The sequence below is a fragment of the Poromitra crassiceps genome (assembly GCF_964638095.1).
Source record: "Poromitra crassiceps genome assembly, chromosome: 14".
Classification (NCBI taxonomy): domain Eukaryota; kingdom Metazoa; phylum Chordata; class Actinopteri; order Beryciformes; family Melamphaidae; genus Poromitra; species Poromitra crassiceps.
Genome location: NC_139633.1, coordinates 8,994,632 through 9,022,446, shown reverse-complemented (window position 1 = coordinate 9,022,446; position 27,815 = coordinate 8,994,632). Strand labels below are relative to the sequence as shown.

Here is a 27,815-nt window from a genome sequence, read left to right as displayed (position 1 = left end):
AATCGTATCGTGACCCAAGTATCGTGATACGTATCGTATCGTGAGATCCTTGCCAATACCCAGCCCTAATACCGCAGCAGCCTATGCTGCATGTCACTGCATGGGATAAACAAATGCACATGAAGTTAACATGCATGCAGACACTCCCATACTCACGGCACGTGTTGATGTAGATTTGATTGAACATAATGAACTTTTAACAATTCCGGGAAAACAGACTCCCATTCACCTGCTTATGTTACGTTCATCACCTCAGCAAGATCCCCAGTTTTACACGTAGCCACACACAAGTGAGTCCTGTCTTGAATTGCCACACTGTCCTCTTAAGTCATCGCACTCTTATTGGCTCTTGGTGTGCCATTTCAAATCTCAATGACCCGTCCACTAATATGATGGATTTGCTGCCATGGGCGACAGGCTGTGTGTGATGCATTGCTTACTAAAAGGTCAGCGCAGTCAGAGAGTGATTGAAGGTCCAGGTAGGGGGGGCTGGGCGGGGGTCCATGGTGGTCGAACGTCACAGGCAGAAGAGGCGAGAGCTCTCCCCGCCTTCGTCCCTCTCGGTCCGCGGGATACGGGGGAGCATGGCCGAACGAGTCAGACCCCAGAAACGAGGTGGAGACAAGTCCTTCTTGGTGGCTGTGAACTTCCAGCCTACGTGCGACCCGCAGGTGCGGCACTGAGCGGTCGCCCAGGCGTAGCCCGGAAACCAGCTGTGCAGCGTGGACGGCCGGCTGACCAGGTCGAGGTTGTCGGCTTTGTACACAGTCAGGGTTTCGTGAACGTGACCGCGAGGGTTGACATACGCAGCCATGGGGCCGCACAGAGATAGGCTGAAGATCTCCTTTTTCGTCGTGATTTCGGTGTCCTGGCACTGCTTACAGCACAGCGCGGTGCACCGGTCCATGATATCTAGCTCGCAGCGAAGTCGCTGGATGGCGCTGCCAATTTTCAGCAGCTGGAGACGCACAGCGTCGTCTACGGGCAGACATGCCGCTACTCTGTAGGATAAGTCGACGGCATTGGTAGGCAGAGAGTCATCCCTCAGATTCTCGTCCCACTCGTGAAGCTGTTTCCTCACTCTCATCATAAGCAACTCGGCGTCGTAGAGGGCGTAGACCCAGGGTGGCCAAGGAGTCAGACTGGCACAGTGAAACTTCCTCTGGCAGTAGGTCTTCCACCAACACCGGGCCTGTTCGCAGCTTTGGCCCGCGGGTCTACAGGAGGGCTGCATGTGGCGTCTGGAGAGGGCCGTTAGCCGCACTGCGGTGAGGGGATCTGGAAGGATCTCCTCGGGAAGGATCTGAACCTTGGCGTGGCTGATTCCATCTGCGTGAGTTATTATTTCATGAACCTTGAATCTCTGCCTCCCCACAGCTTTCACTTTGACTGTTTCGATGCCGTGCTCCTGCTCCTCCCGGTATGCGTAGATTTCAGCTGTTGTCCCAAACTCCGCCCGTGGCTCAGCGGTGGTGTCACTGTGTGCGAGCACGGCGAAGGTGCGGTCTCTCTGGATGACGCTGCGCATCACGCTGACGTCCTGTGGCCTGAACAGCTGCAGGGGCAGCGTCTGGCCGGGCAGCAGCATCACGGCCGTGTGCTGCAGCACCGGGAGGGTCTGGCAGCTGTCGTCGCCGTGGACCGTGCGGCCGTGAAACTCCTCCATGTCTGAGCCCAGGTACGCGTGCGACGTGGGGAGACTGGGGTCAAAGTTAATGACACTGGGCGTCTCTGCGTCCTCACTGTCTCGGTCTTCAGTCTCCATGTCATCCTCCTCCTCTTCCTCGTTTTCTGGTACGAGCTGTAACTGATTGCCCATGTTGTCGTTGATGTCGTTGTCACCTCCACGTCTCTCGTCAGCCATATCCGTGTTTGTTTGAGAGCTTCTTCTTCTTCTTCTAATGGCTTTCCGGCAGACTGGATGCCTTGCGGCACATTGCTGCCTCTCACAGTTGGATGGTTTCACTCTAGACCTGGTTCCTCTTCTTTCAAGTTTCCCGTGTTTCTCACAACTCCTCAATCTTGGCTGTTGCGCCTTGTCTCATGTTCCTCCGCTCCTCAGCTTGCTTGCTTTTTGTTTGCACATCACTGATGATGTCACTGGTGACATTATGATGTCACAAATGATGTCACTGTTGGCATTATGATGGAACAGGAAGATTGAAAATGCAGGGGATAATAATGGTACCTGGATCTTCAGCTTCACCCAAGTTCAATGGAGTACTGCAGAGCCTTCTGTAGCCGAGGCCACGGCAAAGGTTTTGTGAAGAAGACCCTCATGATGGCTCCTGGCACTTTTCAAACCGCTCCATAAAAATAGCACCTGGCACTTCTCAAACCTCTCCAGCAAAAATGCCACCCGAACTTCTTGAGTCTTGAGCCTTAACTGCTACCAATGCAAGTGGACGATCGTAGCCCGAGTCACCAACAAGTCCAGCATCTTCACCTGGAGTAACTCTAGAGGAGAGAGTAAGCGCTTCTCCTTTGAGATTGTGGATGAGAGTGGGGAGATCAGGATCACAGCCTTCAACAAGGAGGTGGACAATTTGTCCCCTTTAGTGGAGCAAGGCAAGGTGTACTAACATCAGTAAGGTCACGCTGAAGCTGGCCAACAAGGAGTACATGACGCTGAAGAAATGATTACGAGACGACACTCCATGCTAATAGCTCCATCGTGCCCTGCGGTGACAACCAGGGCATTCCCACCATTCGTGCCCACCACCGAGCTGGAGAACAGAGACAAGGATGCCATCATCGATGTAGATGGGAGTGTGTAAGAGTGCAGAGTTTCCTGTATCACCACTAAAGACCGGCAGAAGAGAAGAAGAACCTTCCATTTAATGGACACCACTGGCAAAGTGGTGACAGCCACACTGTGGGGAGAGGAGGCGGAGGAGATGTTTGATGGCTCTAATCTGCCTGTGGTCGCCATCAAAGCTGCTCACCTGTCTGATTTTGGGGGCAGATCTCTCTCTGCTTTGTTCAGCTCAACAGTCATGATCAACCCAGACATACCTGAGGCCTTTTGACTGAAGGCCTGGTATGACCAAGAGGGCTGCGCTCTAATCAGCCAATCCCTGACAGAGACTATGTCAGTGGAGCAAGGGTCAACTGGAAAACATTGAGTGACGTTAAAGATGATGTCATAACCACTGATGATGTCATGTCATGCCTCACAATCGTCAAGTGATGTCATACCCACTGGATGTGAATGACGTGGCATGAGTTTGGTCACAACCCCAAAAGAAGTGTGCCCATGGTGCATCATCTCCAGAGGTGTACCTAGGTACCAGCTCTCATGGCACTCTATTTTACACATATCATTTGGTCAGTGCACCAATTAAAATCCTATTCTGTTTATTCGGTGGCCTAAAAAGAGCAAATTACCATCAATGTTCTCCTTAAGACTCAAGAAAACAGATATTTCTTTTCATATATGTTGATCCAGAGAATATCAGTGTTGGGCAAGTTACTTTCAAAATGTAATATACTACATATTACTAGTTACTTTCATTTGAAAGTAATACGTTACTTTACAATATTACTTTCTGTGTAGAGTAACTCATTACTTATTACACTACTTTTGCATTACTTTGACCAAAACAACAGCATTAGCAGAATGACATCGCCGCCCCGGAACCATCCCGAAAAATAATTTAAACCGCCTTGAAGTCAGTGTAAACAATCCAAAATTCTAAATGTTATTGTCATCTATAGTGCTTATTTGCATAAAAACACAGTTTGATTAGGAAATGATTGTATCTTTTTTAAATATGTGCTTTGATTTAATAAAATGTAACTCAATTTGTAACTTGAGTTACTTGACAAAGTAACTGGTATAATATTACTGAAATCCTAAGTAATAAGTTATATTACTGAGTTACTGCTAAAAGTAATATATTACATGTAATATGTTACTTTTGTAATGAGTCCCCCCCCCCGTGCATCGCGATGACGTTAGACTCAGCCCTGACGTCGGTACCTGGAAACGAGGCAGAGTGAGAGCTCTGTCATTTCGACTCCTCTCGGGTGTAGTACTGTGGATCACTTAGCCGGGCGGAGAATGAGAAATGATGGAGACCAAGCTGCAGCTGTAACAAGGGGAAAGACGAAGTGAATGTGTGCTGGTAACTGAAAAGCTGACACATCGTTTTAATAGCTAACGTAACCCTCTTTGAATGACTTGTCAACCTTTGCTTGTTGTTGACTGATAGATGCTGGCTAAGCTAGCTTTAGCTAGCTAGCAGTAGCTAACATGATTTGCTAACAGATCTGGTGTTGTAACAACAAGCTAGCTCGGTGTGTCGCTCGCATGTTTTGCGTTTATAATAAAGGTAAACGTGTTATACATACTCTGTAACGTTACGTTAATTGTCACCTGTGTTGCGGACAAGTTCATTAACAGCTTATGTAACGTTTTCAATGGTTTCAACCTCTTCTCCATGCCATGGTGACTGACACCTGTCTATCAAAGAAAAAGGCTGTAGTGAAGATGACCTGCCGAGAAGATGGCAGTCCTTGGACAGCATTTGTTATTTGTTACCCAGACGACTTTTAGCGGTGTAGCTTTTGGTAAAATATGTACTTGGGATGTTGATTCCAGTTACAGTGTCCAATCATCTCCATCGAAGTTTATCCAGACCAAGGAGTTGACTAGGTTTTCTGCTTCTTTTGGCAGGTCTAATAAGCTTTGAAATGGGCACTGATCTGTGATCCCAGTTGGTTGGTGTAGTAGGCTTAGGTCGGACTTGGTTGAGCTGCCCATCTAAGTAGCACAGTGCTGCGGATAGTGTTTCCTGTATCAGTTTACTGATAGCGTTTACTGATAGGGCCAGCTAGCACCGGCCCACTTTTCCACTCCCCAAATCAACAACAGCAGGCTAGACTGGAGTTGTTTTGGTATTAACTCAAACTAGATGTCAGCAATAATTTGCTGCAAATGATTGCCACAAGCCACAAAAGAGGACATGCAAAAGGCTTGAGATTATTTTTAATAGATGTGTAGCGTTCAGCTTTTTGACGTTCTGCTTTCTGAAATGATCCCTGTGGTCAAGTTCCTCTATTTTATTGACGGCCTGAGTGAACAGTGAAGTGTGCACTGAGTCTAAACCAGTCAAACGTCTATTTGCAATTTAAGGCTAACGTTACTTGCTACTACGCCTGTTGTGCTTATTTTTTCAAGAATCTTCACGTTTGCTAAATGATTGCCCCTGAGTCCCCCCCTCCCCCCCCTGTAATATGTATTTAGCCTCTATCAGACATCAAGCTCAATGAGTGACATTTCAATAGTGCTGAAAGGCACGGACGGGCTTTATCACAAGATATTTTCTGTACAGCAGAGGCGCTTGTGTGCTGCAGACTATCCATTACTAATGACCTCTTTGATATTCTCTGTGTCTCTTCATGGGGGTGTTTGATATCAACTGCTCTTACTTTCATCCCAGTTGGTCTAATCCAGGCAAATTATTTTTAACAGTCTCTAGACAAATCCAAAATCCAGTCTGGCATCATCACCAGACTCACCACACAGAATTTAGCCACAGTTCCTCACCTAGAAAACCCCCACACACCCTTCACATTCAAACCTTTGGTCTGGTTGTCCAAAAGCTGTCACATGTGACGCTCCTCTTCTGACTCATCTCGCGATAATGTGTCTTCCTCTCCCAGGTGCATGAGGCCTCCTGGCCGTGCGAGGAGAGCCCATGGAGCCAGATGTCATACCCATGCACTCCTCTTCTCCCCCGCCGCTGGACGACGATGGGGAGGTGGGGGCAGAGGAGGACGAATTCGGGGACTTCGGCGATTTCTCTTTGGGGGTGTCTCGCTTCAGCGACTTTACTGAGTCGCCATCCGGCCTCAGACAGCCTTCTCCAACCACAGAACCAGCCACCCATCCAGCCACCTCCAGCTTTAAACACCCCGTGGAACAATCCCAACCCACATCCACTGTGAAATCAGGGCTCGGCACGAGTCAGGTAGACGTCCAAGGGCAGCGATGTAATACAGAACCTCCTTTGCACCTCACGAACGGGTATCCCGAGAGGCCCGGCTCCTCGGAGCACCCACCCCCCGGGACCCACACAGCTTCTGGACCGGGCGCCGGCTCTCCCACTGAGGAAACGGGGTTTGCCGACTTCGCTGCGTTCACAGAGCACGCCGCACACCCGTGGTGCTGCGGCTTCTCACCCGTAGGTGGCGCAGAACCCTGGGATGGCAGGACCAGCCTTGCCGACAGCGTGGGCGAGCAACTCTGCGATTCGGGACAGGAGGTCGTTACAGAGACGGACTCTGATCCCGCGTCTTGTCGTGCGTCGAAAGCAAAAGGGAACGAATGCACTACGGTCGATCACTGTGAGCAAAGGGATGCAGCGCCCATTCAACCATCTCAGGACCACCAGCCTCAGGAACCTGCTACCGCTCTGAGCCCCCCGTCTGAAGAGCCCCGCCCTGGGCAGGAGGAGCTAGGCGAGCCCGGGGACAGTCGGAGGGAACGGAGGCCTAGTACCAATCCTTCACAATCCTCAGAGGAGGAGAGGGAGTCAGAGGAAAGCAGAGACGATAGAGAGCCCCACACAGCCAGTCTGTACGAGTCTGTTAGCGACGACTTTGCATCGTTCTGTGACATTGTTTCACCCGAGGGGCCTTCTGAGGACTTTGACCCACCACGCCTTTCACCCGCCGTTCCTCAGGAAGACAAGACTGAGTGTGAAGACGAGAGTGACGAGGATGAGGAGGAGGAGGAGGAATTGGGAAACTCCAGGCATGGCGACTCCCCTGTCGCTCTGTCACAGTCTGAGGGGGAGGAATGTCTTCGTCACTGTGACCAGCCAGAGTCTGCGCCTCAGGAAACCTCTGCTACCTCCAACCAATCAGAATCGGAGACGTATGCGGAGGACGACTTTGCGGACTTCAAAGAGGGTAGTTCGGAACATGACACGGGCGGAGACGGTGTCCAAGCAGTTGGTGCAGGAGGGCAACAGGGCAGCGTACCGCCAAGTGACAGCTTTGCAGACTTCTGCTCAGCGCCCGTAGAGGGGGGCTGGGGAGAGACGGAGGGGAACACCTGGGACCCCAAGGCCCAGGCGGAGGGCAACACCTGGGCCCAGTTCGGAGAGGAAGGCGGCAGCAGGCAGACTGACGGGGACGCTGAGGAGGAGCCGGATGGGTCGGGACAAGATGGAGTTTCTAGGAGGGGCAGCTGGCAGGTGGGAGGAGTTTCACTGAATACTGTCTTTGTTGCTGTTGATGATGATTATAAGTAAGGGTTAATGCACGACGAGGTGTCCATTATCACTTTTTAAGGGACGACGTGGAGGCGTGAACCGTCCTCGGCTTCGCCTCGGACGGTTCACGCCTCCACGTCGTCCCTTAAAAAGTGATAATGGACACCTCGAAGTGCATTAACCCGCTTATACCATGGTCACTTGCCAAAGAAACAAAACAAGACCATTCATTTATATTTCCATGCATTTTGCAATCAAAATCTAGTTTTCATAACCTTGAATATGAGTTGAGAACCGGCGAGACAAAATAGTCCCCTCGAGATTAGGCTATCATGGGATAAAATGGCTGCTTAGTTTCTACACCTGGCACAATTCTAGAATCAAGCTAACTAATAATTTGGCCAATTGTAGCCTATGTAACAACATACAAAATAAAACGGCAATGTCTAAGAATGCAACGCCATGTAACTGGGTCGTTTAAACTCGCATTCCAGGGAATTGCGTTAACGTCTGCGGGTCTTATAAGACGTAAATGGCGCGAGGCAGGAGTAGAGTGAAAACTATCTGCTTTCAGTATGTTGGAGTCCAGGTATGTTTTGTACAAGGACGTCTCTCAGTGTGCAATCCCGCACCGCATCGTCAATACACGTTCGCTAATAAAACTGCTTGTTTTGCCATCTGCGGGAAGGCTCAAACTGTCAATAGTGTTTGGCAACATGGAAACGACTCTATACATGAGTATTATTCTCCAGGGTTTACTGTGGGACAGAGAAAATGTGCGTATGAAGAGGCGAGAGGAGAGAGAGAGAAAGGAGGACAGCACAGCGCTGTTGACACACACAGTGCAAGCTTCCCTGCTCCTCTCTCTCTCTGTCTCTCTCTCTCTCTCTCTCTCTGTCTCTCTCTCTCTCTCTCTCTCTCTCTCTCTTTCCTCGGCTGTTCACGCCCATTTTCTCTGTCCGGAGAGTGGCTCATAATGGCTCAGAGCCGGCTTCTGTCAGGGGAGGGAAATCTCCGAAACGAAAATCAAAATTGTAAATAAGAGTTATTTTTTATAAACTGAGCACACAGGGGTGATTTAAATACTTACTTTGACCGAGTCAATTTTTTTCTCAACTTAGAAAATTGTCATATTAACCCTTAACGGGGGTATAGAGCTCAAACAGCTCTCTTGATACCACACTGTGAAACTATGGCGCATTGATATGAACGGTGAACAGACCATTTAGCTAGGTGTCCATTATCACTGTACAATATCACAAAATAATGGACACCTTGCAGCCAATCAGAATCGAGTATTCACCCAGACCATGGTATAATAATTATTATTCATTGTTGTTCTTAGGACTAAAATGTACAGTATTTACATTTTAACTTCTTCATTTGTATAGCATGTTCAAAACAGGCTTGCCACAGGTGATAAAACAATAAATAAAATAGATCATTATATATATTCTTAACTTTCTTATTCTTAATTTAAAAAATGACGTGTGTGTGTGTGTGTGTGTGTGTGTGTGTGTGTCTGTGTGTGTGTGTGACCAGGCCTCACTGTCCTGCCGTGTCCAGAGGCTTCTCCAGGCCAGTTTCCCTGAAGTGCTGGTCCCAGCAGAGGGAGGTGAGAAGGGGGTGGTCCCAGCAGAGGGAGGTGAGGAGGGGGTTCCCAGCCTCTCCGCTCTGCTTCAGGCCCAACACCAGTCTGAGGACCAGGACGAGGACAGGCCAGGAGCGCAGCAGCTGTCGGACGCGGCTCGGCGGTAAGAATGACCTCTGACCTATAGGGTGGTGATGATTACCATTATACTAGCGTATATTTCATATATTTTTTTCATTTTCTCACAATTTCCCCGTTTCCCAGGGTTCAGTGGGACACGTGGTGGCCTCACCAGGACGTCCACAATGCAGTTGGCCTGCAGTTTCAGTGGGGCGGTTCCCATATGAACAGGACTCTGCTCGGGTGCCTTGGTGTGGACACAAGGAACATTGTGAGTGCTTAGCCTAAAGTAGCACTAAAAAGACTAAAAATAACACAAAATATATTACCAACAGAGACGTTGCATATTGTGGAATGTGTTGTGGAAAGTTTATGCTGTTGCCATGGATACAGGTACTGCTGCAAAAGCCTTGAAAATGACAAACATACTGTAACTCTACTGATTGGATCACTATACAGTACAGCTAGCCTGTCTCTAATAAAGGCCTGGGACCAGTTGCACAGAAGACCTTGAGTTAAGACATTTCCGTAAAGTCCGAATTAAGGTTTCCATAAGATAAAATTGGTTGCACAAAACACCCTCAAGTCTTGTCCTTAAGTTTTCCTTAAAATGTTTAACCTTAAGGAGAAGACTTAAGGGTGTGTTTTGCGCAACCACTTTTATTTGATGGAAACCTTAATTCGGAGTGGAAAATCGTAACTCAAGGTGTTTTGTGCAACCGACCCCCTGGTCCTCTCTTTTATTAAAGTGTATAAAGGCCCCAGCTATTATTTTGTCACATTGCAAATTCCTAACATGAAGTCTAATCTATTTTAATGGGCTGTTTTAATGTTGTGTGCTTTTGTCTTGTGACAGGTGTTCGCTGGCCTGATGAAGCAGCCGGTGGTCGTGCCTGCTTTTGCATCTGGCCTGGTGAGTACACTGAGGGAAACCTGGAGGAAATTCACGTCTTTTTAGATCAAGTAAAGGCTGAGCGGAGGAAAAAGCACAGAACACTAGCTGTGCTCCTGTTTCCTATTTCGCAAACGTCATCGCAACGTGCAGTGAAGTGCAAGAACTGCCGACTAGAGCTTGCTCTCCATGTATTGATGTTAATGGAAAAGTTGCGAAATATGCTGTCGTACTTCTGTAAAAAATAAATACAATGGCTAAGGTTTATTTCGGTCACATTACACACAAGTTGAACACATTTGTTACCATTCAGAGCCAAATTGTCTGTTTTTGTGATTAGTATTATTATAGTTTTTTTTTGGTAACTACTTTGCCTCAGGTCTGTATTGGTAAAGGTGTGAAACTGTTGTGAAAATTCAACATTAACGATGAATCTTCACGCCTTAACTGCAACTTTTCCACCATAACTATACGAGGGATCAGCCGAGCAGCATTTTTGTAAACAAACCGCGTCACTGGGTGGCAACGGCAATGGAACCCTATGGAGCACAAGTGGCGCGAGGCGTGAGTGGCTGACTCTAGCCAGTTCACTCTGTTTACATTTTAAAAACTGCGACAGTTCACACAACTTTAACACGACATGTATATATTATACATCAAACTCTTGAGCTACATCTGCTCTCACTCAGAATGTCAAAATATAAGCGATGTGATGTATAGTTTTTGAGATATTAACGTTTGTTTTGCACAACTCATACTATTAACTGCCGCGGGGTTCCGCATTTCTGGGTGGCAAGTGACGTCACGCTGATTTGTCCTATACATCATCACCATGTAAACACCCAGAAGCACGGGGAAGGAAAGAAGCATTTTCATGTTTTTAAAACGGTAGATTTCAGTGGCCATAACAACCAAACGACATGACACAAGATAAGACAAAGATGTATTTATTGTCAGAGAGCACACAAAAAACAAACATGACAGCTTCAGGAGGAGAATGCAGGTACATGTAGGCCTATTGCTCATGCTGTAATTTTACTGCTTTTATTGAGTTCCCGTCCCATCTTCTGTCTCTTATCAGGGAATGCTGGAGCCCACCAAAGAGTCTGTACCAGCTGTCGGGTCTCCAGGACGTACAGTGGTTGGGTCTCCAGGACGTACAGTGGTCGGGTCTCCAGGACGTACAGTGGTCGGGTCTCCGGGACGTACAGTGGTCGGGTCTCCGGGACGTACAGTGGTCGGGTCTCCGGGACGTACAGTGGTCAGAGCACAAGGACCTCCAGGGCCCCGAGACAGACAGGGCCCCTCCACAGACTCAGTGCAGGTAAATGAGCCTTTGGAATGGAACGTGTGTAGAGTCCTGTGTGTATGTCTGCTAAAACATGAAAAATATTTCACCTTACAGAAATGGCTTCAAGCTCTATTCACCTTATGTAGCCCCGCCCACTTGACCCGTTTGTGTTGCGACTTCCTGTTCAAAAATTTTAACTTCAAAAGTTTTACCTGCTCAAACCAGAGATCGTCTCTCTGGTCAAAGCTAGTGTGACTCACTGGAAGCAGGCTGCGGGATAAGCTCTGCCACAGGAAGTGTGAACACAATCGGTTCCAATTGTGTTTGTACTTCCTGTTAGTCTCTCAAGCCAGACTGTCTCTTCTACATAAGGTGAATAGACAATATTTAATCAATTACACGGGATATTCAGAATCTGTACACCATAGAGAGGTAGTTGTCTGATGTAAAAGATCTATTGGCTGTGCTTTAAAATCCATACAAGTTGATCACATGATATTTTGGAGATCCGCAAATTTAAAGTCAAAATGAAGCAGCATTTTGAGAACATCTTTCTTCTGAATTTGATATATTTATGAAAACAGGGTGTTTGGGTGGGACATGACATGGGGAATGACCAATGAGATACTGTGAAAGTGAGGGAGAAAAAGGCAGTTTTATTTGATGGAAGGGGCAGGGCAGAGGGGCTGGACTGTTGGAATTTATATTTACACCTACTGGTGTAGCATGAGGTAATGAAATGGGAGCTTGATATAAAATGCAATAAAAAAAATGTCATTCATTGCTAAATAGTTGTATATGACTGTGACATGGAAAATTATCTAAAAGGGTAAAGAAGTAATTTTACATTTTATGATCACCTTTAAGCTTGCACTCTGATAAGAACGCCAGCTATTAGCCCTTGTTCACACCATACGCTGAAGCCACGCAGTTGCCACGCATGCCACGCTGAAGCGATTGTTCAGGATTCTGTTCTATTTTCCAAGTGTGAAGTGTGAAGCTGCCAGGCATGAAGTCAATGCAAGTTGTGGGCGGAGGCAAGGCGCGCCAAGCGAGGCGCTGAGGAAAAGAGAGTGCTTCTTGTGCGACCGGTCTAGCGTGACACTCAGCTTCTGTTAAGCGCCGCTTCAGCTCTGCTTCTGTTAAGCGACTGGTGTGAACCAAGGCTTACCCTAAAATACTGATTATGTTGTTTGCTCATCCCCCTGTAGGAGGCGCTCCCCTCCAGACAGCTGGACTGGAGCAGCAGTGGCCTTAGCAACTCTCAGGACGGTACGTCCCCTCGCCGAGCCCCTCACTTCTGGGGTTGGAAATAGACTACCTTCCTTCCCCTACCTACTGGCTTCTTCTGCTCAACCAAACCTGCTGGGGCTTTGACTCCGCCTTCCTCTTCTCTCCTGTTTGTCCGGGGAAATGATCGAACTCAGTGTTTCCTCTCTGTTCACGTAACGGCAAGAAAAATACCATCGCTGCCGGAGAACATGTGAAATTGACCAAATATTCTGATTTTGCTCAATTTCCTTCAAAGATCACAAAGTAGACCCAGTGTTCCCAATCAGAATCAGGTTTATTGGCCAAGTATGTGTAGACGTACAAGGAATTTGACTCCGGTTTACATTGCTCTCAATGTACTTACACAGAAAAGAAGAAAGAAAAGAAAATGTGTTCCTGTCATAATAATTGATCCCGAAAAATAATTGTTTTCATACCCTGTGCAACCAAAAGGAAAGATCACAACTGTTAAAGAGGAAACACTGTATGGCTTTCCTTCCTTTTCCCTCCTTCAGCTACTTATGACTTATCTTTTTCCTGCCGTCACAGTTTTGAAATATGAATTGATCTCAGTATTTGTCCATTTCAGTTGTTTTGGGGGAACCAAGTGGACACACTTGGTATGAGTGAAGGCCATTGAAAACAAGGGATGAGTAACTGTTGTGCTATTTGAGGATTCTGAAGTATTTCTCTATCAACTACAATACAGTACTATAGAATACGATACGATACGATATCATATGGGAGGGAGAAGTTAGATTAATTTGCATGGCTGTTTATAAGGTGCCGTTCCGTACCTGTGTTTCCCCCCAACATTGGTAAGAATCAAGTAGTGTGGCAGAATAGGTTTCCGTAAAGAAAATGCTCATATGAGTATTCAGCAAATTGCCATGTGCCATTTGGTGGATTTGTTAATTAAAAACACCTGACAATAGCGCACTATTTGTATTCATCAGTGGCCCCTGTGGGAATCAAACCCCCAACCAGTGTTGCTGCCATGCTCTCCCCATTGCGCGATACATGGCCATAGCATTCTAGCCTGGGTGAAGCCAGCCTTCAACGTGACGTCACAGACCATGTCTGTAGCGTCTTCGTGACTGATAGCACATGGAGGTTACGTGGAGGCTGGGTTTACCCAGGCTAATAGCATTCAACTTTTACCAGTCATTTTGAGAATGCTGAGTGGGTCTGACCCTTTACTTGGAATTAAAGTTGAAAACAGTATTTCGAACTTCTCTGCGGTTCCTCCAGTTAAGAAGGACTTCAGACCAAATCTGGCTACCTCATCCACCCTCGCCCGCATTCACTAAGAAATCAAAAGACTGGCATTGAACTTCAGTAATTTAATGAAGAAAAGAAAATAGATGTAGCTTAGGCAAGATATTTCCAGAACACAGTGAATAGCAGATCTTATTATTATTGTTATTATGATTATTATGATTATTATTTATATATATTTTTCACAGCTACAGCCAAGGCAAGTTTGCAATGCTGTCACTTTTAATGCTTTTATTTCATTTTATTTAAGTTTCAGTTGTTTTTAACATCTTGAGAATGTTGTCAGGTAAATTAGGGAATTACTCTGCAGTGAAACATCTATGTTAACATGGTGAAAAGCATCAGCAGGAAATGCTACAGGCGTTTCCCTGGGGCAATGTAATTTCTAGGGGGGGAAATGTCACACAAACTGTAACTGACATGTCAATTCAATTTTAAATTGAGTTTGAAAATTTAATTTAATTAAAATTTAATTTGTCCCTCAAACCGCCCTGTTTCCTGTTGATGGGGCCTGGAGCGAAACACTGAACTTGCCAACCTGCTGACCTTTGTTGACCGGTTTTCACAGCAGCCATTTTGTGTCTAAAGGGCAGGGTAAACACAGGTGCAAACAAAACATTAATGAGGGTTTCCAACTTCCAATCCATTTAGGTGTTCCAGTGCTGGGGCCCTTATGAATGGTTTGGTTGCACCTGTCTTGTTTACCCTGCCTTTGCTGCTGTGAAAAAGGCCCATTCACTGTGGAGAGCAGTGTGTGCTGAAAACCTCAAGTGTAAATGTCCTTCTGTATAAAGCATGCTTCTCTCAGTGAATTTGTTGATGTTACGACCTTTTCTTCATACCTGACATTGACACAGGCGCATTTCTGCTTCCCTCGTCATTATCTTAAGACTACTGTACTCTTAAGATATAATGATGGAGTGAAAGCTTTAATCTGCACACTTGCAGGGTGATTATAATCCAAAATGCTATATATCCATTTTGAAAAATAATTGATAACCTGCATTTCTCTAGTCAACATTTCATAAACAATCCAAAGTGTTTCTATTTTGTAAGGTCTTGAGTTGCTTAATAACTACACTTGTATTTCATAATGAGTTGTGCCTTTATGCCAGCAGTCGTTTTCTAAAAGGTGTCTAAAGTGCTCTCTCTCATTTTGGAGCAAAACTCTTTTTAATTTCTTGACTTCAAAGCCAACTGTTCTTTTGCAGATTTCCTGCTTGAAGCCAGATTTAATGCACTGCAATAAGCACTTGTGGGAAACCCCTTGTAAATACTGAAATAAATCTGTTGATCCAATCGGCTCAATTTCGCCTCTTTTCGCTCTGCTTTTCTCTCTTGCTGGAAGTTACTGCTCTCCTCTGGGTGGCTGAATGCTAAATTGGAGCCTTTATTACAACTAAACGCTCTGGGATTTGTGGTTAATTAATTAATTGATTAATTAATTAATATTGTTTTTTTTACAGCATGTATGATATGAATGAAAAAATGGCTGCCAATTAGTCTGCTCCTTGTTGTGTCTCAGTATGTGTCATTTTCAGCACAACGGTAACTCATTCAGTCTAGTTTTGGACAGCAAATATTTCTGTTACTTTTCAACACAACACGTCACGATGCTTTTCCAACTGCCATATATTGTATTGAAATGTAAGGACCTTGTAATGGACACACAGAGGCTTATGATACTGTATATCAAGGGTGGGAGCCGCATGAGAAACCCAGATTGTCGCCTTGGCCAAGAAAATGTTGTCATGCCGTAACCTCTAATTTTATCGCTAGATCAAATTGTAGAAAACATCCTGTGCACTTATTCTTCAACATTTATTATATTGAAAATCACTCCAAACAGCCAATTTAGGTCATCTCATTTGATGTTTTTAGCTTCATAAGTAAAACGGTGTAGTTTGTCTCAGACCTCCCGGGCCAGACAGAACCATCATGAGGGCCACTTCTGGCCCCCGGGCCGCGTAATGCTCTGCTGTGAATAGAGACATTGACTGAAATTGAATGTAAAATATTCAATTAAGTGCTCAGATGACATACAAAAAAAATAAAGGTGGAAGGAGGACATTTATTATTATTATTATTTATTATTATTAGGACATTTATTTTTTATTTTTTATTTTAATTATGGTTAGCATCGTCATCAGGTTGTGTTGTCCAAAACTAGATATTTAATTGTGTTGAAAAGGACAACTATAGTGCTCAACAGTCACGTGACATTTCTTGCCCTGGAAGTGAGTCAAAAATCCTTATCTAACCAGTTTTAGGGCTGGAACCAAGTCAACCTGTGACCTACTGAATCATGAGTGACAATACAATATTTCACTTGGAGCAAAAACACAAAATAAAGATGGGGGAGGGGGGGGGGGATCGGGAATCGAAAAGTCATTTCCCCCCCGATATTTTTTATTTTTGCTCCAAGTGAAATGTTTTATGGTCACTCATGATTCAGTAGGTCACGGGGTCGGCTTGGTTCCAGCCTTAAAACTCGTTATAAGGATTTTTCTAAATGTCTATGGATAAAATGAATGGGAAACTCACTTCCGGGGCAAAAGACGTCACGTGACTGATCAGCTCTATACTGAACAAAAGTATAAACGCAACACATTTTTTTTGACTCCCACTTTCCATGAGTTGAAATAAAACATCTGAGACATTTACTATGCACACAAAAGGGTTATTTCACATTTTGATGACGAATGTGTTTAAGTCTGTGTTTTTTGTGAGCACTTCTCCTTTGCCAAGAGAATCATTCCACCTGACAGGTGTGGCATATGAAGATGCTGATTAAACAGCACGATTATTGCACAGGTGTATCTTGGGTTGGTCACAATAGGCCTTTTTCACAGCAGCCATTTTGTGTCTAAAAGGAAGGAAATAGCACAGGTGCACCTAAACATTCATTAGGGTTTCCAACATCCAGACCATTCAGGTGTTCCAGTGCTGGGGCCCTAATTAGTGAGTTGGTTCCACCTGTGTTTACCTGTGTTTTAGACACAAAATGGCAGCTGTGAAAAAGGCCCATAACAGGTAAAGTGTCCTCACAGGACACAATACCACAGATGTCGTAAGCTGTGACGGAGTGTGCAGTTGGCATGCTGACTGCAGGAATGTCCATTAGAACGGCTGCCAGTGAACTGAATGTTCAGTTCACTACCAACCTGTTATGCTGCCTTCAAATGGAACTTGTGAGCTTGTGGTTACTTACAACATGGTTACGACATGGTTACTGCATGGGAAGTCATGTAGGCGATAGGCGGAGGGCCTAGAGTGATATGTGGATGAAACATGCAAAAGCCAATGCACAAAGCAAAGCAAACACTGTGATACAAGGCTATTTATTTGGGTTTGTTTGATCTCATTTTGAAATGTGTCCTGTGGCTTTGCAAAACAACAACAAATCAAACTTTTAAGTGTCTGATTTTCCCTCGAGGAGGAAGTCGTTGCATCAGAACTGACATCTTGCTGTCGGTGCGTGGTCAAGAAAGACGTCCGCGGAGGTTTTGAATGGGTTGCATTCATGACTCAGGATGCAAGTAAAGTGAATTGCAGTGATTTGTTGAGGCTGTTTGGCCTACATGTCACCTGAACTTACTTACTTACTACCCTATTATAGTTTTCCGATGTGGTTTGTCTCGGTCTCAGCCTTCCTACTGTCTCAGTAAAAGGGGAGTGGGTGGCGGGGCGGGTGGGGGAGGTTGGTCCATTCTCGTTTAAAATCCAGCTAACCCCCCGACCCTGTCTCCCTTGCTAGCACAGGCTGCTCTGGGCTCAACCTGGATTACTTTGGTCCCGTGGAGGAGGAGAGCCAGTCCAGCAGCGGGAGCAGCAGCCCTCCACCAGGTCAGCACTGTGACACTGACTGCACTGCACGACATGTAGTCTACATCCTCTGTCTGCAAGTACATCCTCTGTCTGCAGAAACCACTGTAGTCACTGCTACACGTTGTCAATTAGTGTCTCGCTGTTTCCCCCACTTTGCAAAAAAATGGCCATCTTACATCATTCACCCTTCTATTGTTATGTCTCAAAATCAAAATCTTCTTAAAACATAATGTGAATGTGATGTGATCAGGGGTTCCCCTTGGCAGCATGAAAAGAAAACAGTGTTTATCTCTTCCGCAGAAACTAGCTTTGGCATGGAGGCAGAGGCCAGCCTTCACAATTTTTTCTTTTAATTTGCTTTTACTCTGCAGTAAATTTTCAGTGTGTCGTCGGAAATACCTGGCATGTGTTTGTATAGATGAATATCAGGATTAAATACTAATTGTCCACACTTGTAGAACTCATACACATTGCATTATCTTTCATTACCTTTGCCACGGTAGTATTATGTTTTTGCTCTCTAGTTATTTTGTGTGTTTCTGTCAGCAGGATTTCTCCAAAACAGATTTACATGAAATATGGTGGACAGATTGGCTTTGGCCCAAGGAACAATTGATTAGAATTTTGGAGGTGATCCATATCAGATTTCTGCCATTAGATGATTGTTGTTTTTGCTTTTTTAGCCGTAACTATGAAGCTATCAGAGACAGACACTTGATACCAAATCCTAAGGGCAAGTTTGCTTTAGCCTCAAACTTCAGTGATGGGAGTGATGTTTTTGGGTGTAACGGTAAGCTGGTGAATTGTTCAGCGCCATAGAGATTTCCACTCTCCAAGTCTCATATCGTTGACTGTTTATACATTTTTTAAGTGTCACATTCAAGAGCACATAAATAAAATACCTATCAAGCCTTGTAGCATGTTATAACTCAGATGTAATAGCTGTTAGCTAACTCTTGCCAGTGGTATGTATTATGTCCTCTTAACACTTGTGTGCTTCATTCATGCAGAACAGGTTTAGTTGCCAGTAATGACAGTGAGCAAAGATGGATGATTTAATATTCCATAGCTCTGACCTAACCAAATCTAACTGACATCACTATTGTGAACACAAAACAAAGAACTGAGTGTATCACTCAATACACAAATTAAAGGCTTTCATAGAACCAAAAGCCTATGGCTTAGTCTGCAGGAAAAAAACACGACAAAAGCCATAGTAATTTAGACTCAGGTGTGCATAAACTACTTCCTTTTTTAAATACAAAAATGTGAAATTACAGTATTATCGCTTATTGGACGAGAGAAGCAGGTATTTGTCGGTTATAGTATCGCCTGAAAAAAATCCCCCCCAAAGTCTATAGATCCCCCCCAAAATCTATAAATCCCCCCTATCGGAAGAACATAAGGGGGGAATTCCCCCCTAGTTTGCAAAGTGAATTTTAAGCCCTGGTGTGTATATGTCCTCTTAGCACTTGTGTGCTTCATTCCTTCTCCTAACATTTTTTTGCATGTGTTTGTGAAGGAGTAGACTGTGACCTGTATGAACTAACCATCACCAAACTGTGTTTGTGAAGGAGTTGAACATGACCTGTATGAACTAACCATCACCAAACTGTGTTTGTGAAGGAGTTGACCATGACCTGTATGAACTAACCATCACCAAACTGTGTTTGTGAAGGAGTTGACCATGACCTGTATGAACTAACCATCACCAAACTGTGTTTGTGAAGGAGTTGACCGTGACCTGTATGAACTAACCATCACCAAACTGTGTTTGTGAAGGAGTTGACCGTGACCTGTATGAACTAACCATCACCAAACTGTGTTTGTGAAGGAGTTGACCGTGACCTGTATGAACTAACCATCACCAAACTGTGTTTGTGAAGGAGTTGACTGTGACCTGTATGAACTAACCATCACCAAACTGTGTTTGTGAAGGAGTTGATCGTGACCTGTATGAACTAACCATCACCAAACTGTGTTTGTGAAGGAGTAGACTGTGACCTGTATGAACTAACCATCACCAAACTGTGTTTGTGAAGGAGTTGACCGTGACCTGTATGAACTAACCATCACCAAACTGTGTTTGTGAAGGAGTTGACCATGACCTGTATGAACTAACCATCACCAAACTGTGTTTGTGAAGGAGTTGACCGTGACCTGTATGAACTAACCATCACCAAACTGCAAGCCAGTGCCAGCAGCAGCCACCTGGAGGAAACCTTCAATCGCCTCATGTCCACTGCAGAGAAGACCAGCACTTCAGTCAGGTCAGCTGGTGTTGTTATAGTACATGTTTTAAATTTGTATTTATTTCTTATTTAAATGTTAAAGTAATAAACTCCTCGCATGAATAAATGGCAGTTTTGCTAATCTCTATCACCAATACTGTAGCAGTTGCTTACCAAATATATACCAATTGAATGTTAGAAGTTAGGACTATAAATGCATTTAAGTATTGTTGTTCTGTAACTGACCTCCACCATTTCAGACACTGCCCTCCACGCCAATTCTCATGTGTTTCTCATGTGTTTGTGGCCAAAGATGAATCAAATAAAATGGGATAACAGAAAAATCACAGCAGCTGCTGAGTAACAAAGAATGGAGGCAAAATCCCCCAAAATGAACACCTTACAGCTAACTATGAAGCAAAAATCAAATTACAGTAATACTCATTCTAGCTGTGTTTGTTTGTGCGTGCGTGCCTGTGTGTATGTATGTGTGTGTGTGCGTGCGTGCGTGCGTGCCCGTGTGTGTGTGCGCGTGTGTGTGTGTGCGTGCGTGCCCGTGTGTCTGTGTGTGTGTGTGTGCGCCTGTCTGTGTGTGTGTGTGTGTGTGTGTGTGTCAGCAGGAAAGCTGAACAGGACGAGGGGCTGTGTGTGGAGGCCGGCAGGGTGATCTGTGCTCTGCCTGACCTCTCCTTCATGCGGGCCAAGGTCCTCATGTTCCCCAGCATCCTCACACGCGAGGAAGGCGGCCCTCCAACGTCAGGCTGACATGTGCACTTTGCACACGCACACACTTGTGGCTCGTACCATAGCACTTCTTACTTACGGGTGCGTTCGGAAATCCAATCTGACGCTCTGCACGAAAACGAGAGCGCGGCCGTTCAAAGATGAGGCAGAGCTGCTCTTTCTGTAGGAATTAACGAACGGGTCAGTAGTTTTAGAAACACATGTTACTGGCTAGCAGTTGGCTAACTGCTACACATACAAACAGCTCACTCTTAGCCCTTGTTCACACAGGACGCCGAACGTAAGTAGAACTGAAGCTTGAAGCAGGCTCAAGCTGAACTGACGCCCATAACCGTTCACACAAGAAGCCTTCTCTTTTCCTCTCGGTGCACCTTGAACCCGCCCACAACTCCCATTGACTTCATGCCCGGCAGCTTCAAGCTTCACGCGTCACGCTTGGAAAATAGGCGTGAATCCTGAACGATCGCTTGAGCAAGGCGTGAGCGTGGCTTCAGCGTGACACACGCGCGCGCGGGTGGTGTGAACGGCCTCGCCTGTTAACAAGGACGCCTAAATGAAACTTGTGGGTTCAGCGTAGGTTGGGCGTTGCTTCGGCGTATAGTGTGAACGGGGGTTTATCTGCTCTTAGCTCCTCTCCTCCATTCTCTTCTCTTCCCCTGTGTTTCTTAACCATTTTAGCAGTTCATCATCTCCTCAGATGGAGTGCCGAGAGTGCGCTCTGCCACTCCGAGAGTGTAGCGCTCTAAATAACCCAACGCTGTACTCCAGCAGCGCTCCCAATTTACCAACGGTCCAGTTTGTGCCAGAGTGCGCTCTGGGCGCGCTCAGAGTGCTATTTCCGAACGCACCCTACTATTGGTTGCTCGCAATGTTAAGAGCATCAGCTAAATGCCTATAATGTACTCTACCCGTCACTACCTAAGAGCTCTGATACCTGCAGCTGGGTGAGCTTTGACTTGGTTGTATTCGCCTTATGTCTAGAAGAGACAGTGTGGCTTGAGAGACTTAACAGGAAGTGTAAACACAATCGGAACTGATTGTGTTTACACTTCCTGTGGCAGGGCTTAGCAGAGCAGCAGCCTGCTTCCAGTGAGGCACTAGCTTTGACCAGAGACGATCTCTGGTTTGAGCAGGTACAACAGCCGGCGTTTTGAACAGGAAGTCGTAACACAAGTGGGCGGGGCTACATAAGGTCAGTAGTAAAGGGGCGGAATATCCTCGCATTTAGCAGCTTGCACTTGGATTTCAACCCAGGACAGTCAGCAGACTGCAGAGTGTCTCTCCCCTCTGTGGCTCCAGTCTTGTTGTGTGTCTGTTTCTTTGACACCGAATACAACTCTGTGATGTTGTGTTTTGTTTTGGTTGAAAGTAACCCGTACACACACACTCAAACACACCATGCGTTGTTCTTCACTCTGAAGACTGTAACATCAAACTCACTTCAATGACCTTTTATTTATTGAACATTGTATTCGTTTATGTATTGTAAATACATGTCATCAGCTTGTTGTTGATATTAACATTCGTCAGACTATTTAGTGATTTGAGAGACTGAATGAATGTACTTCTCTTCTAGTGCGGCAAGACTTGAGTGAAGAGGCCTTGTCCTTTTTATCCTCTCACTTGACAAGCTATATTTAAAACGACAAGAATTTAAAACAAGAATTTTAACAAAGTTGTCATCTTCACGGTGCCTTCCTACTTCCTCTATGCTTTTTAAAACACACAGTGTGAGCAGCATTGTTTCCTTGTCTGCTTGTAGACTGTAAACACAGTGTGAGGAGCAGTGTTGTTCAGTCAGATGCAGTTTCCTTGTCTGCTTATAGACTCTAAACCAGCTGAGCTGCTTATTTGCTGCTTTTCATCTCCATATTAATCAGTTTCTTTTCCTGTGCCTTTTAGTTTTTTTGTGCACAATATATGAAATATGAAGCCATGTTAGAATAATGTCAGTTCAGTTGCTGTCAGTTTTGTTGATTTGAAGTACTGAAAAAGGGAATAATAAAAGCATTCAAACGGTTTGCTCCAATAACTATTTCACATTTATTGAAAATTGCACTGAATGAATGTGTCGGTTGATAAAAGTGTCAATGATAAACATGGAATGCAAGACGACTGATGATGATTTAAAGTCTAGGGGTGATGAAGTGTTATGTCCAATATCCTCTTTTCTCAAGGCATCTTTCTTGTATCTAAATGTAACCTGCTTTGTGCCTCAGCTGCATCAAGACTAAAGGCTCCCCACACTTGAAAGAGTCAAATGAACAAGCAGTAATGACACAAGTCTGTTGTCTTTGTACTTGAAATTAATTTAGCTCGACCATCCAAGTTGTCAACTTCAAGGCCCGATCTGGAAGTGGAGCATGTCGCCCTCTGGTGAGCAACAGGAAGACTGCTTTGGGCTGTCAGGCTGTCTTCCTGTTGGTTTGTAAAAGTTGTTTTCCACTTTATAAAAAGGCTGATGGTATGTAACTGGAACATGAGTTTTAAATGTACATAGATTGAATCCCTCTGAATGCTGCCTTTACGTGGATCTGAATTTTGACTTGGATGAAACTTGTGACAATCATTTTGACAAGCAAAACTTTGTTTAAAATCTGCTTCTCCATATCCACAACTATGTGAAATAAATCAATAAAAAACAACAATGGAATTAATGAATAAATCAATCAAACAAACAGGCCTTGAACAAAAAAGAGCTTATTTTGGTTTGATCATTTATTTTGATGCAACTAATGATTGTATTTTCATCAGAGATTCCTCGTCTTCTAGCAATTTCTCTGCAGAGGCAGATAGCATATTAGATGAGTAGGGAGGTCAAAACACTTTGTGTGATTTTTTTTTTTGGGGGGGGGGGGGGGGTCATTTAACAGCTTATGGTGCATCGATCTTGTGTACTAGCATATGGCCAATAATAATAATAATAATAATGCATTTTATTTAAAAGCGCCTTTCAGGTCACTCAAGGACACTTTACAGGGTAAAATCAGATGCAGAGCAACAAGTAAGCAAACAGTATAAAATATAAAAGAGTGGAAGGGAAATAAGATAGAACAAAAAACAAAGAAACTAAACAGTAAACAAAGAAAACACCATGGACATTACAGGGAATATGCTACTTTGAAGAGATGAGTTTTGAGGCTGGATTTGAACAGGAGGAGGGTGTCAATGTTACGAATGTCAGAAGGGAGTGAGTTCCAGAGTTTGGGAGCAGAGCGGCTGAAAGCTCTGCTCCCCATTGTGGTGAGCCGGGCAGAAGGGACAGAGAGATGGATGGAGGAGGAGGATCTGAGGGAGCGGGTAGAGGTGGCAGTGTGGAGGAGGTCAGACAGATAAGGAGGGGCAAGGTTGTGGATGGCTTTGAATGTGTCCAGGAGGATTTTAAAGTCAATGCGGAATTTAACTGGGAGCCAATGAAGTTGCTGTAGGACAGGGGTAATGTGATGGAAGGAGGGGGTTTTGGAGATGATGCAGGCGGCTGAGTTCTGGACCAGTTGGAGCTTATGGAGGGATTTCTGAGGGAGACCAAAGAGGAGGGAGTTACAGTAGTCGATGCGGGAAGTGACAAGGCTGTGCACAAGAATAGCGGTGGTGTGGGGGGTGAGGGAAGGGCGGAGACGATTGATGTTGCGTAGGTGAAAATAGGCAGACCGGGTGATATTATTGATATGAGATTTGAAGGAGAGTGAGCTATCGAGGATGACACCCAGACTCTTGACCTGAGGGGAGGGGGAAACTAAGGAACTGTCAATTGTGAGGGAAAAACTGTCAGCTTTGGAAAGTGTGGATTTGGTACCAATTAAAAGGATTTCCGTTTTATCACTGTTTAATTTGAGGAAGTTTGAGGTGAACCAGGATTTTATTTCAGAGAGGCAATTGGTGAGGGAGGAGGGAGGGAGGGGGGAATTTGGTTTAGTGGAAAGGTAGAGCTCGGTGTCATCTGCGAAGCAGTGGAAAAAGATGTTAAATTTACGGAAGATGAAGCCAAGGGGGAGGAGGTAGGTGATGAAGAGAAATGGCCCCAGGACAGAGCCCTGGGGCACACCAGAGGAGACGGGGGAAGGTTGGGATCTGAATGATTTGAGTTGGATGAACTGAGTGCGGCCTGAGAGATAGGAGTGAAACCAGTCAAGGGGAGTGCCAGTGATGCCGATGGAGGATAATCTATTGAGGACAATAGATTAACAACAAATCAAGGGTTTTCTGGCCTAGACGGGGATCCAGGGAAGGTCTGGGCAGGCTGTATGGTCCTTGAACCACCTGGAAAGTCCTGGAAACCACCTCATGCCCACACCCCAGGTCGGATTGGGCTGAAAATGTGCATGGTGCTGTGTTATGCTCTGGGGCAGGTAACCGGTTGCACAGTTGAACCACCTGGGAAGTCCTGGAAACGAGAGTACGCAGTCAGTGAGCTAGTCAAAACGGCCCCGTGACCCACCCTGGTCTAGGCCACATTTGTCTATCAAATGGTTTGGGATGGAAAGGAGACAGTGATGTCAGGGTGAGCTGAACCTGGAAGCATGGCACAGGGTCAAGGGTCAATTAACTTTCTATTCAGCCAGTTAAGCTGCTGGATTCAATCCAAAAACTGAGGAAAAAGATATTGAAAAAGGTTCATACATGCTGTTTTGAAAGAAATCAATGAGAATCAAGACTCTATAACTGACCAATGGACAGAAGCTTGACTTCACTGGTTGAAATGAATTTGACCCAAACCACAACTAATTTTATATTTGATAAGCAATTTGTTTCTACCTGTTGCTCTCTTGCATTTTGCAATTTGATCCTTCTGTAATTCTGTTTTCAATTAATGTCAAACATTCCTGTTAGCTTTTACTTATTGTTTTATTCCCTGCCAAACACTTTATAACTATCTGCAAAAGTGCTATAGAAATAAAACATAGTTATTAATTTTTTTATATTATTGCCAAACACCACTGTCTTTCTCACTAAGCATGCGGTGTACACCCATGTGTTACTTCTTGAGATGATATTTGACATGGCATGATATGACTGAGGGAAGGCAGAAAGCAGCTTGATTAGTTGATGCAGTAGTAGCACTTCATTGCTACTGTGCAGACTTTTTGAACTAAATTATAAACTGAACACTCAGCACTTTTTATTGTTTTTATAACTTTGAATCATGCAGGGAAGTTTTGCTGATCGTGGCTCTTTAACAGCAACACTCTTCATATTCCTCGTCTGCTGACTTGCTTTGTGTTGAGTGTGAAGTCTTCAAACTAAATCATCAATTATAGATTTATTGGTTAAAATTAGACCTTTGCAGCTCGGACTCAGCAGGGGAAATAAAACAGAATATGAGCACATAAAATATGAAATAGGCAATAAGTTTCTTCAGTTGTCAGCAGCAGAGGGAGCCAGAGAGCTGTTGAAGAAGATGAGAGACTGTGATGCTGACAGACAGACATCACATAACTAGTTACACATTTACTCATTTACTGTGTAGTCATGTTTTGTTACTTTAGTTTCCCTAATTAAGGTTTGTCTTTTAATTTAATTTAATCCAGAGCAGTGGTTCTCAATGTGGGGTTCCAGTTGGTCCCAAGCAAACTGATGAATTGTTAAATAAATTAAATTTTAAAGAAGTGAACACAAATAGATGTAGAAGAATGACTGTTTTGATGACAGTTTCTCTGTTATCTCTACAATACAGACACACGTACATCAATGTGTCCAGAGAAACAACTGACTAGATCATTATACAAAACCAACATGCTGGAAACTTTGATTCCAACTGTGTATAGTTTACCACGCCCATTGTTATTGTCACATGACCCCACAGCTTCAACCACTTCTCACTCCATCCTCCCTCCCTCCCTCTCTAGGGTGTCACGAGAGGTGAGACACACACTCTGACCAATCAAACAACCACACACGTGAATATCAAGACAGAAAAATTGACGAATTGCAAAACCTTGTAAATGTGTCTCTAATCTGGACTATGAGACTCCTTGATATGAAACAGTTTGAGAATAGTTGTAGAGGGTCTGCTGTGCTGTGGCAACATGTTGGAAATCAACTGAAATCATTTGACTCCTCAAATCATCAAACTAACCGTTTTTTTTAATACTTTTTATTTTCACCATTTCAAGAACAGACAAGTCCACATTTTTTTAAAGAAAAGGAAACCTAGATAAACATTTAGAACAAAAACACAAATAAGGAAAATAATATGAGTGCGCTGACAGGGGGGATGGACAACAGTTACTCTCTCGATGGGGGAATCTTTTTAGACCAGTGACCTATATATATTCCACTTCCTCCATGAGTCGAAGTGGGCATTTATTTATTTATTTATTTTATTTATTTATTTTTATACTTTGTTTTTAATAAGTTTTTCCATTATTATTATTATTATTATTTTTTTTTTTAATTTAAATACTTTTTATTTTCACCATTTCAAGGACAGACAAGTCCACTTTTTTTTTTTTTTTTTTTTTTAGTAAAAGGAGACCGAGATAAACATGTAAAACAAATAAGGAAAACAATATGAGTGTGCTGACACTGACAGGGGGGGGATGGATAACAGTTACTCTCTCGATGGGGGAATCTTTTTAGACGTGACCTATATATATTCCACTTCCTCCATGAGTCGAAGTGGGCATTTATTTTAGTCCTCAGACGTGCAGTCAGTTCCTCCATTGTTTTGATTTCCTCCACAATACTGACCCACTCCCCCACTTCAGGGGGTTCCTCCTTCAGCCATCTCCTCGTGATAGCCTTCTTCCCTGCCAGTGTCAGTATCCGGAACAAACAAAGGTCGTATATCGCAATGTGTTCTTCAATTTTACCTAAATAATTGATCTGTGGCTCTATTGGAAAATCATACCCCATTACCCTCTGCATAACTTGAGTGATGTCTAACCAGAACCTCTGAATCTTTTCACATTCCCAGAATATATGAAGATGGTTGGCATCCATCTGCCCGCAGTTTCTCCAACATGTCTGTTGTTCGTGCGTCTGTCTGCTTTTGATCTGTGGTGTAATAAACAATCTCATTATATTTTTCCATCCGAATTCTCTCCATCCTCTGGAGCGGGTAGACTTATGTTGTGTGTCACACATAGAATGCCAATCATCCTCTGTTATATTAATATTCATTTCTTTCTTCCATCTCTCCATGACATATAATGTGTTGTCCCCAGTCATTTTTGGGATAATTCTATACAATTTGGAGACAATTCTTTTTGGTGTGTGTTTGTGGGCCTCAATCAAAAAATTAACCAGCTCATTTCCCTCTTCAGACAGGTGTTTCTTCACCCCTTGATCGTAAAAGTGTTTCAGCTGTGCATATCTATATCTGTCTGACTCCCCCAATTTTAAT

The 27,815-nt window shown here is 44.4% G+C and overlaps 1 protein-coding gene and 1 pseudogene across 4 annotated transcripts; one reads left to right on the top strand and one right to left on the bottom strand.

The window, feature by feature from the left end:
* Positions 1-517: 517 nt before the first annotated feature.
* Positions 518-1,864, bottom strand: LOC310789444 (protein cereblon pseudogene; annotated as a pseudogene). The gene has a single exon. The product of its transcript is annotated as a protein cereblon pseudogene (transcript).
* Positions 1,865-4,031: 2,167 nt separating this feature from the next.
* Positions 4,032-22,933, top strand: LOC310789246 (uncharacterized protein). Of its 3 annotated transcripts, none has more exons than XM_083650845.1 (10): positions 4,032-4,127; positions 5,668-7,205; positions 8,766-8,977; positions 9,079-9,205; positions 9,791-9,847; positions 10,908-11,150; positions 12,329-12,389; positions 17,430-17,513; positions 19,642-19,765; positions 20,347-22,933. In XM_083650845.1, the coding sequence occupies exons 2-10, from the start codon at positions 5,703-5,705 to the stop codon at positions 20,489-20,491; spliced, it is 2,556 nt and encodes an 851-aa protein (XP_083506971.1). In that variant the 5' UTR covers positions 4,032-4,127; positions 5,668-5,702; the 3' UTR covers positions 20,492-22,933. The 3 variants fall into 3 exon arrangements, with proteins under 3 accessions (XP_083506971.1, XP_083506969.1, XP_083506970.1); XM_083650843.1 differs by having other exon boundaries at positions 20,344-22,933; XM_083650844.1 differs by having other exon boundaries at positions 4,075-4,119; positions 20,344-22,933.
* Positions 22,934-27,815: the final 4,882 nt, after the last annotated feature.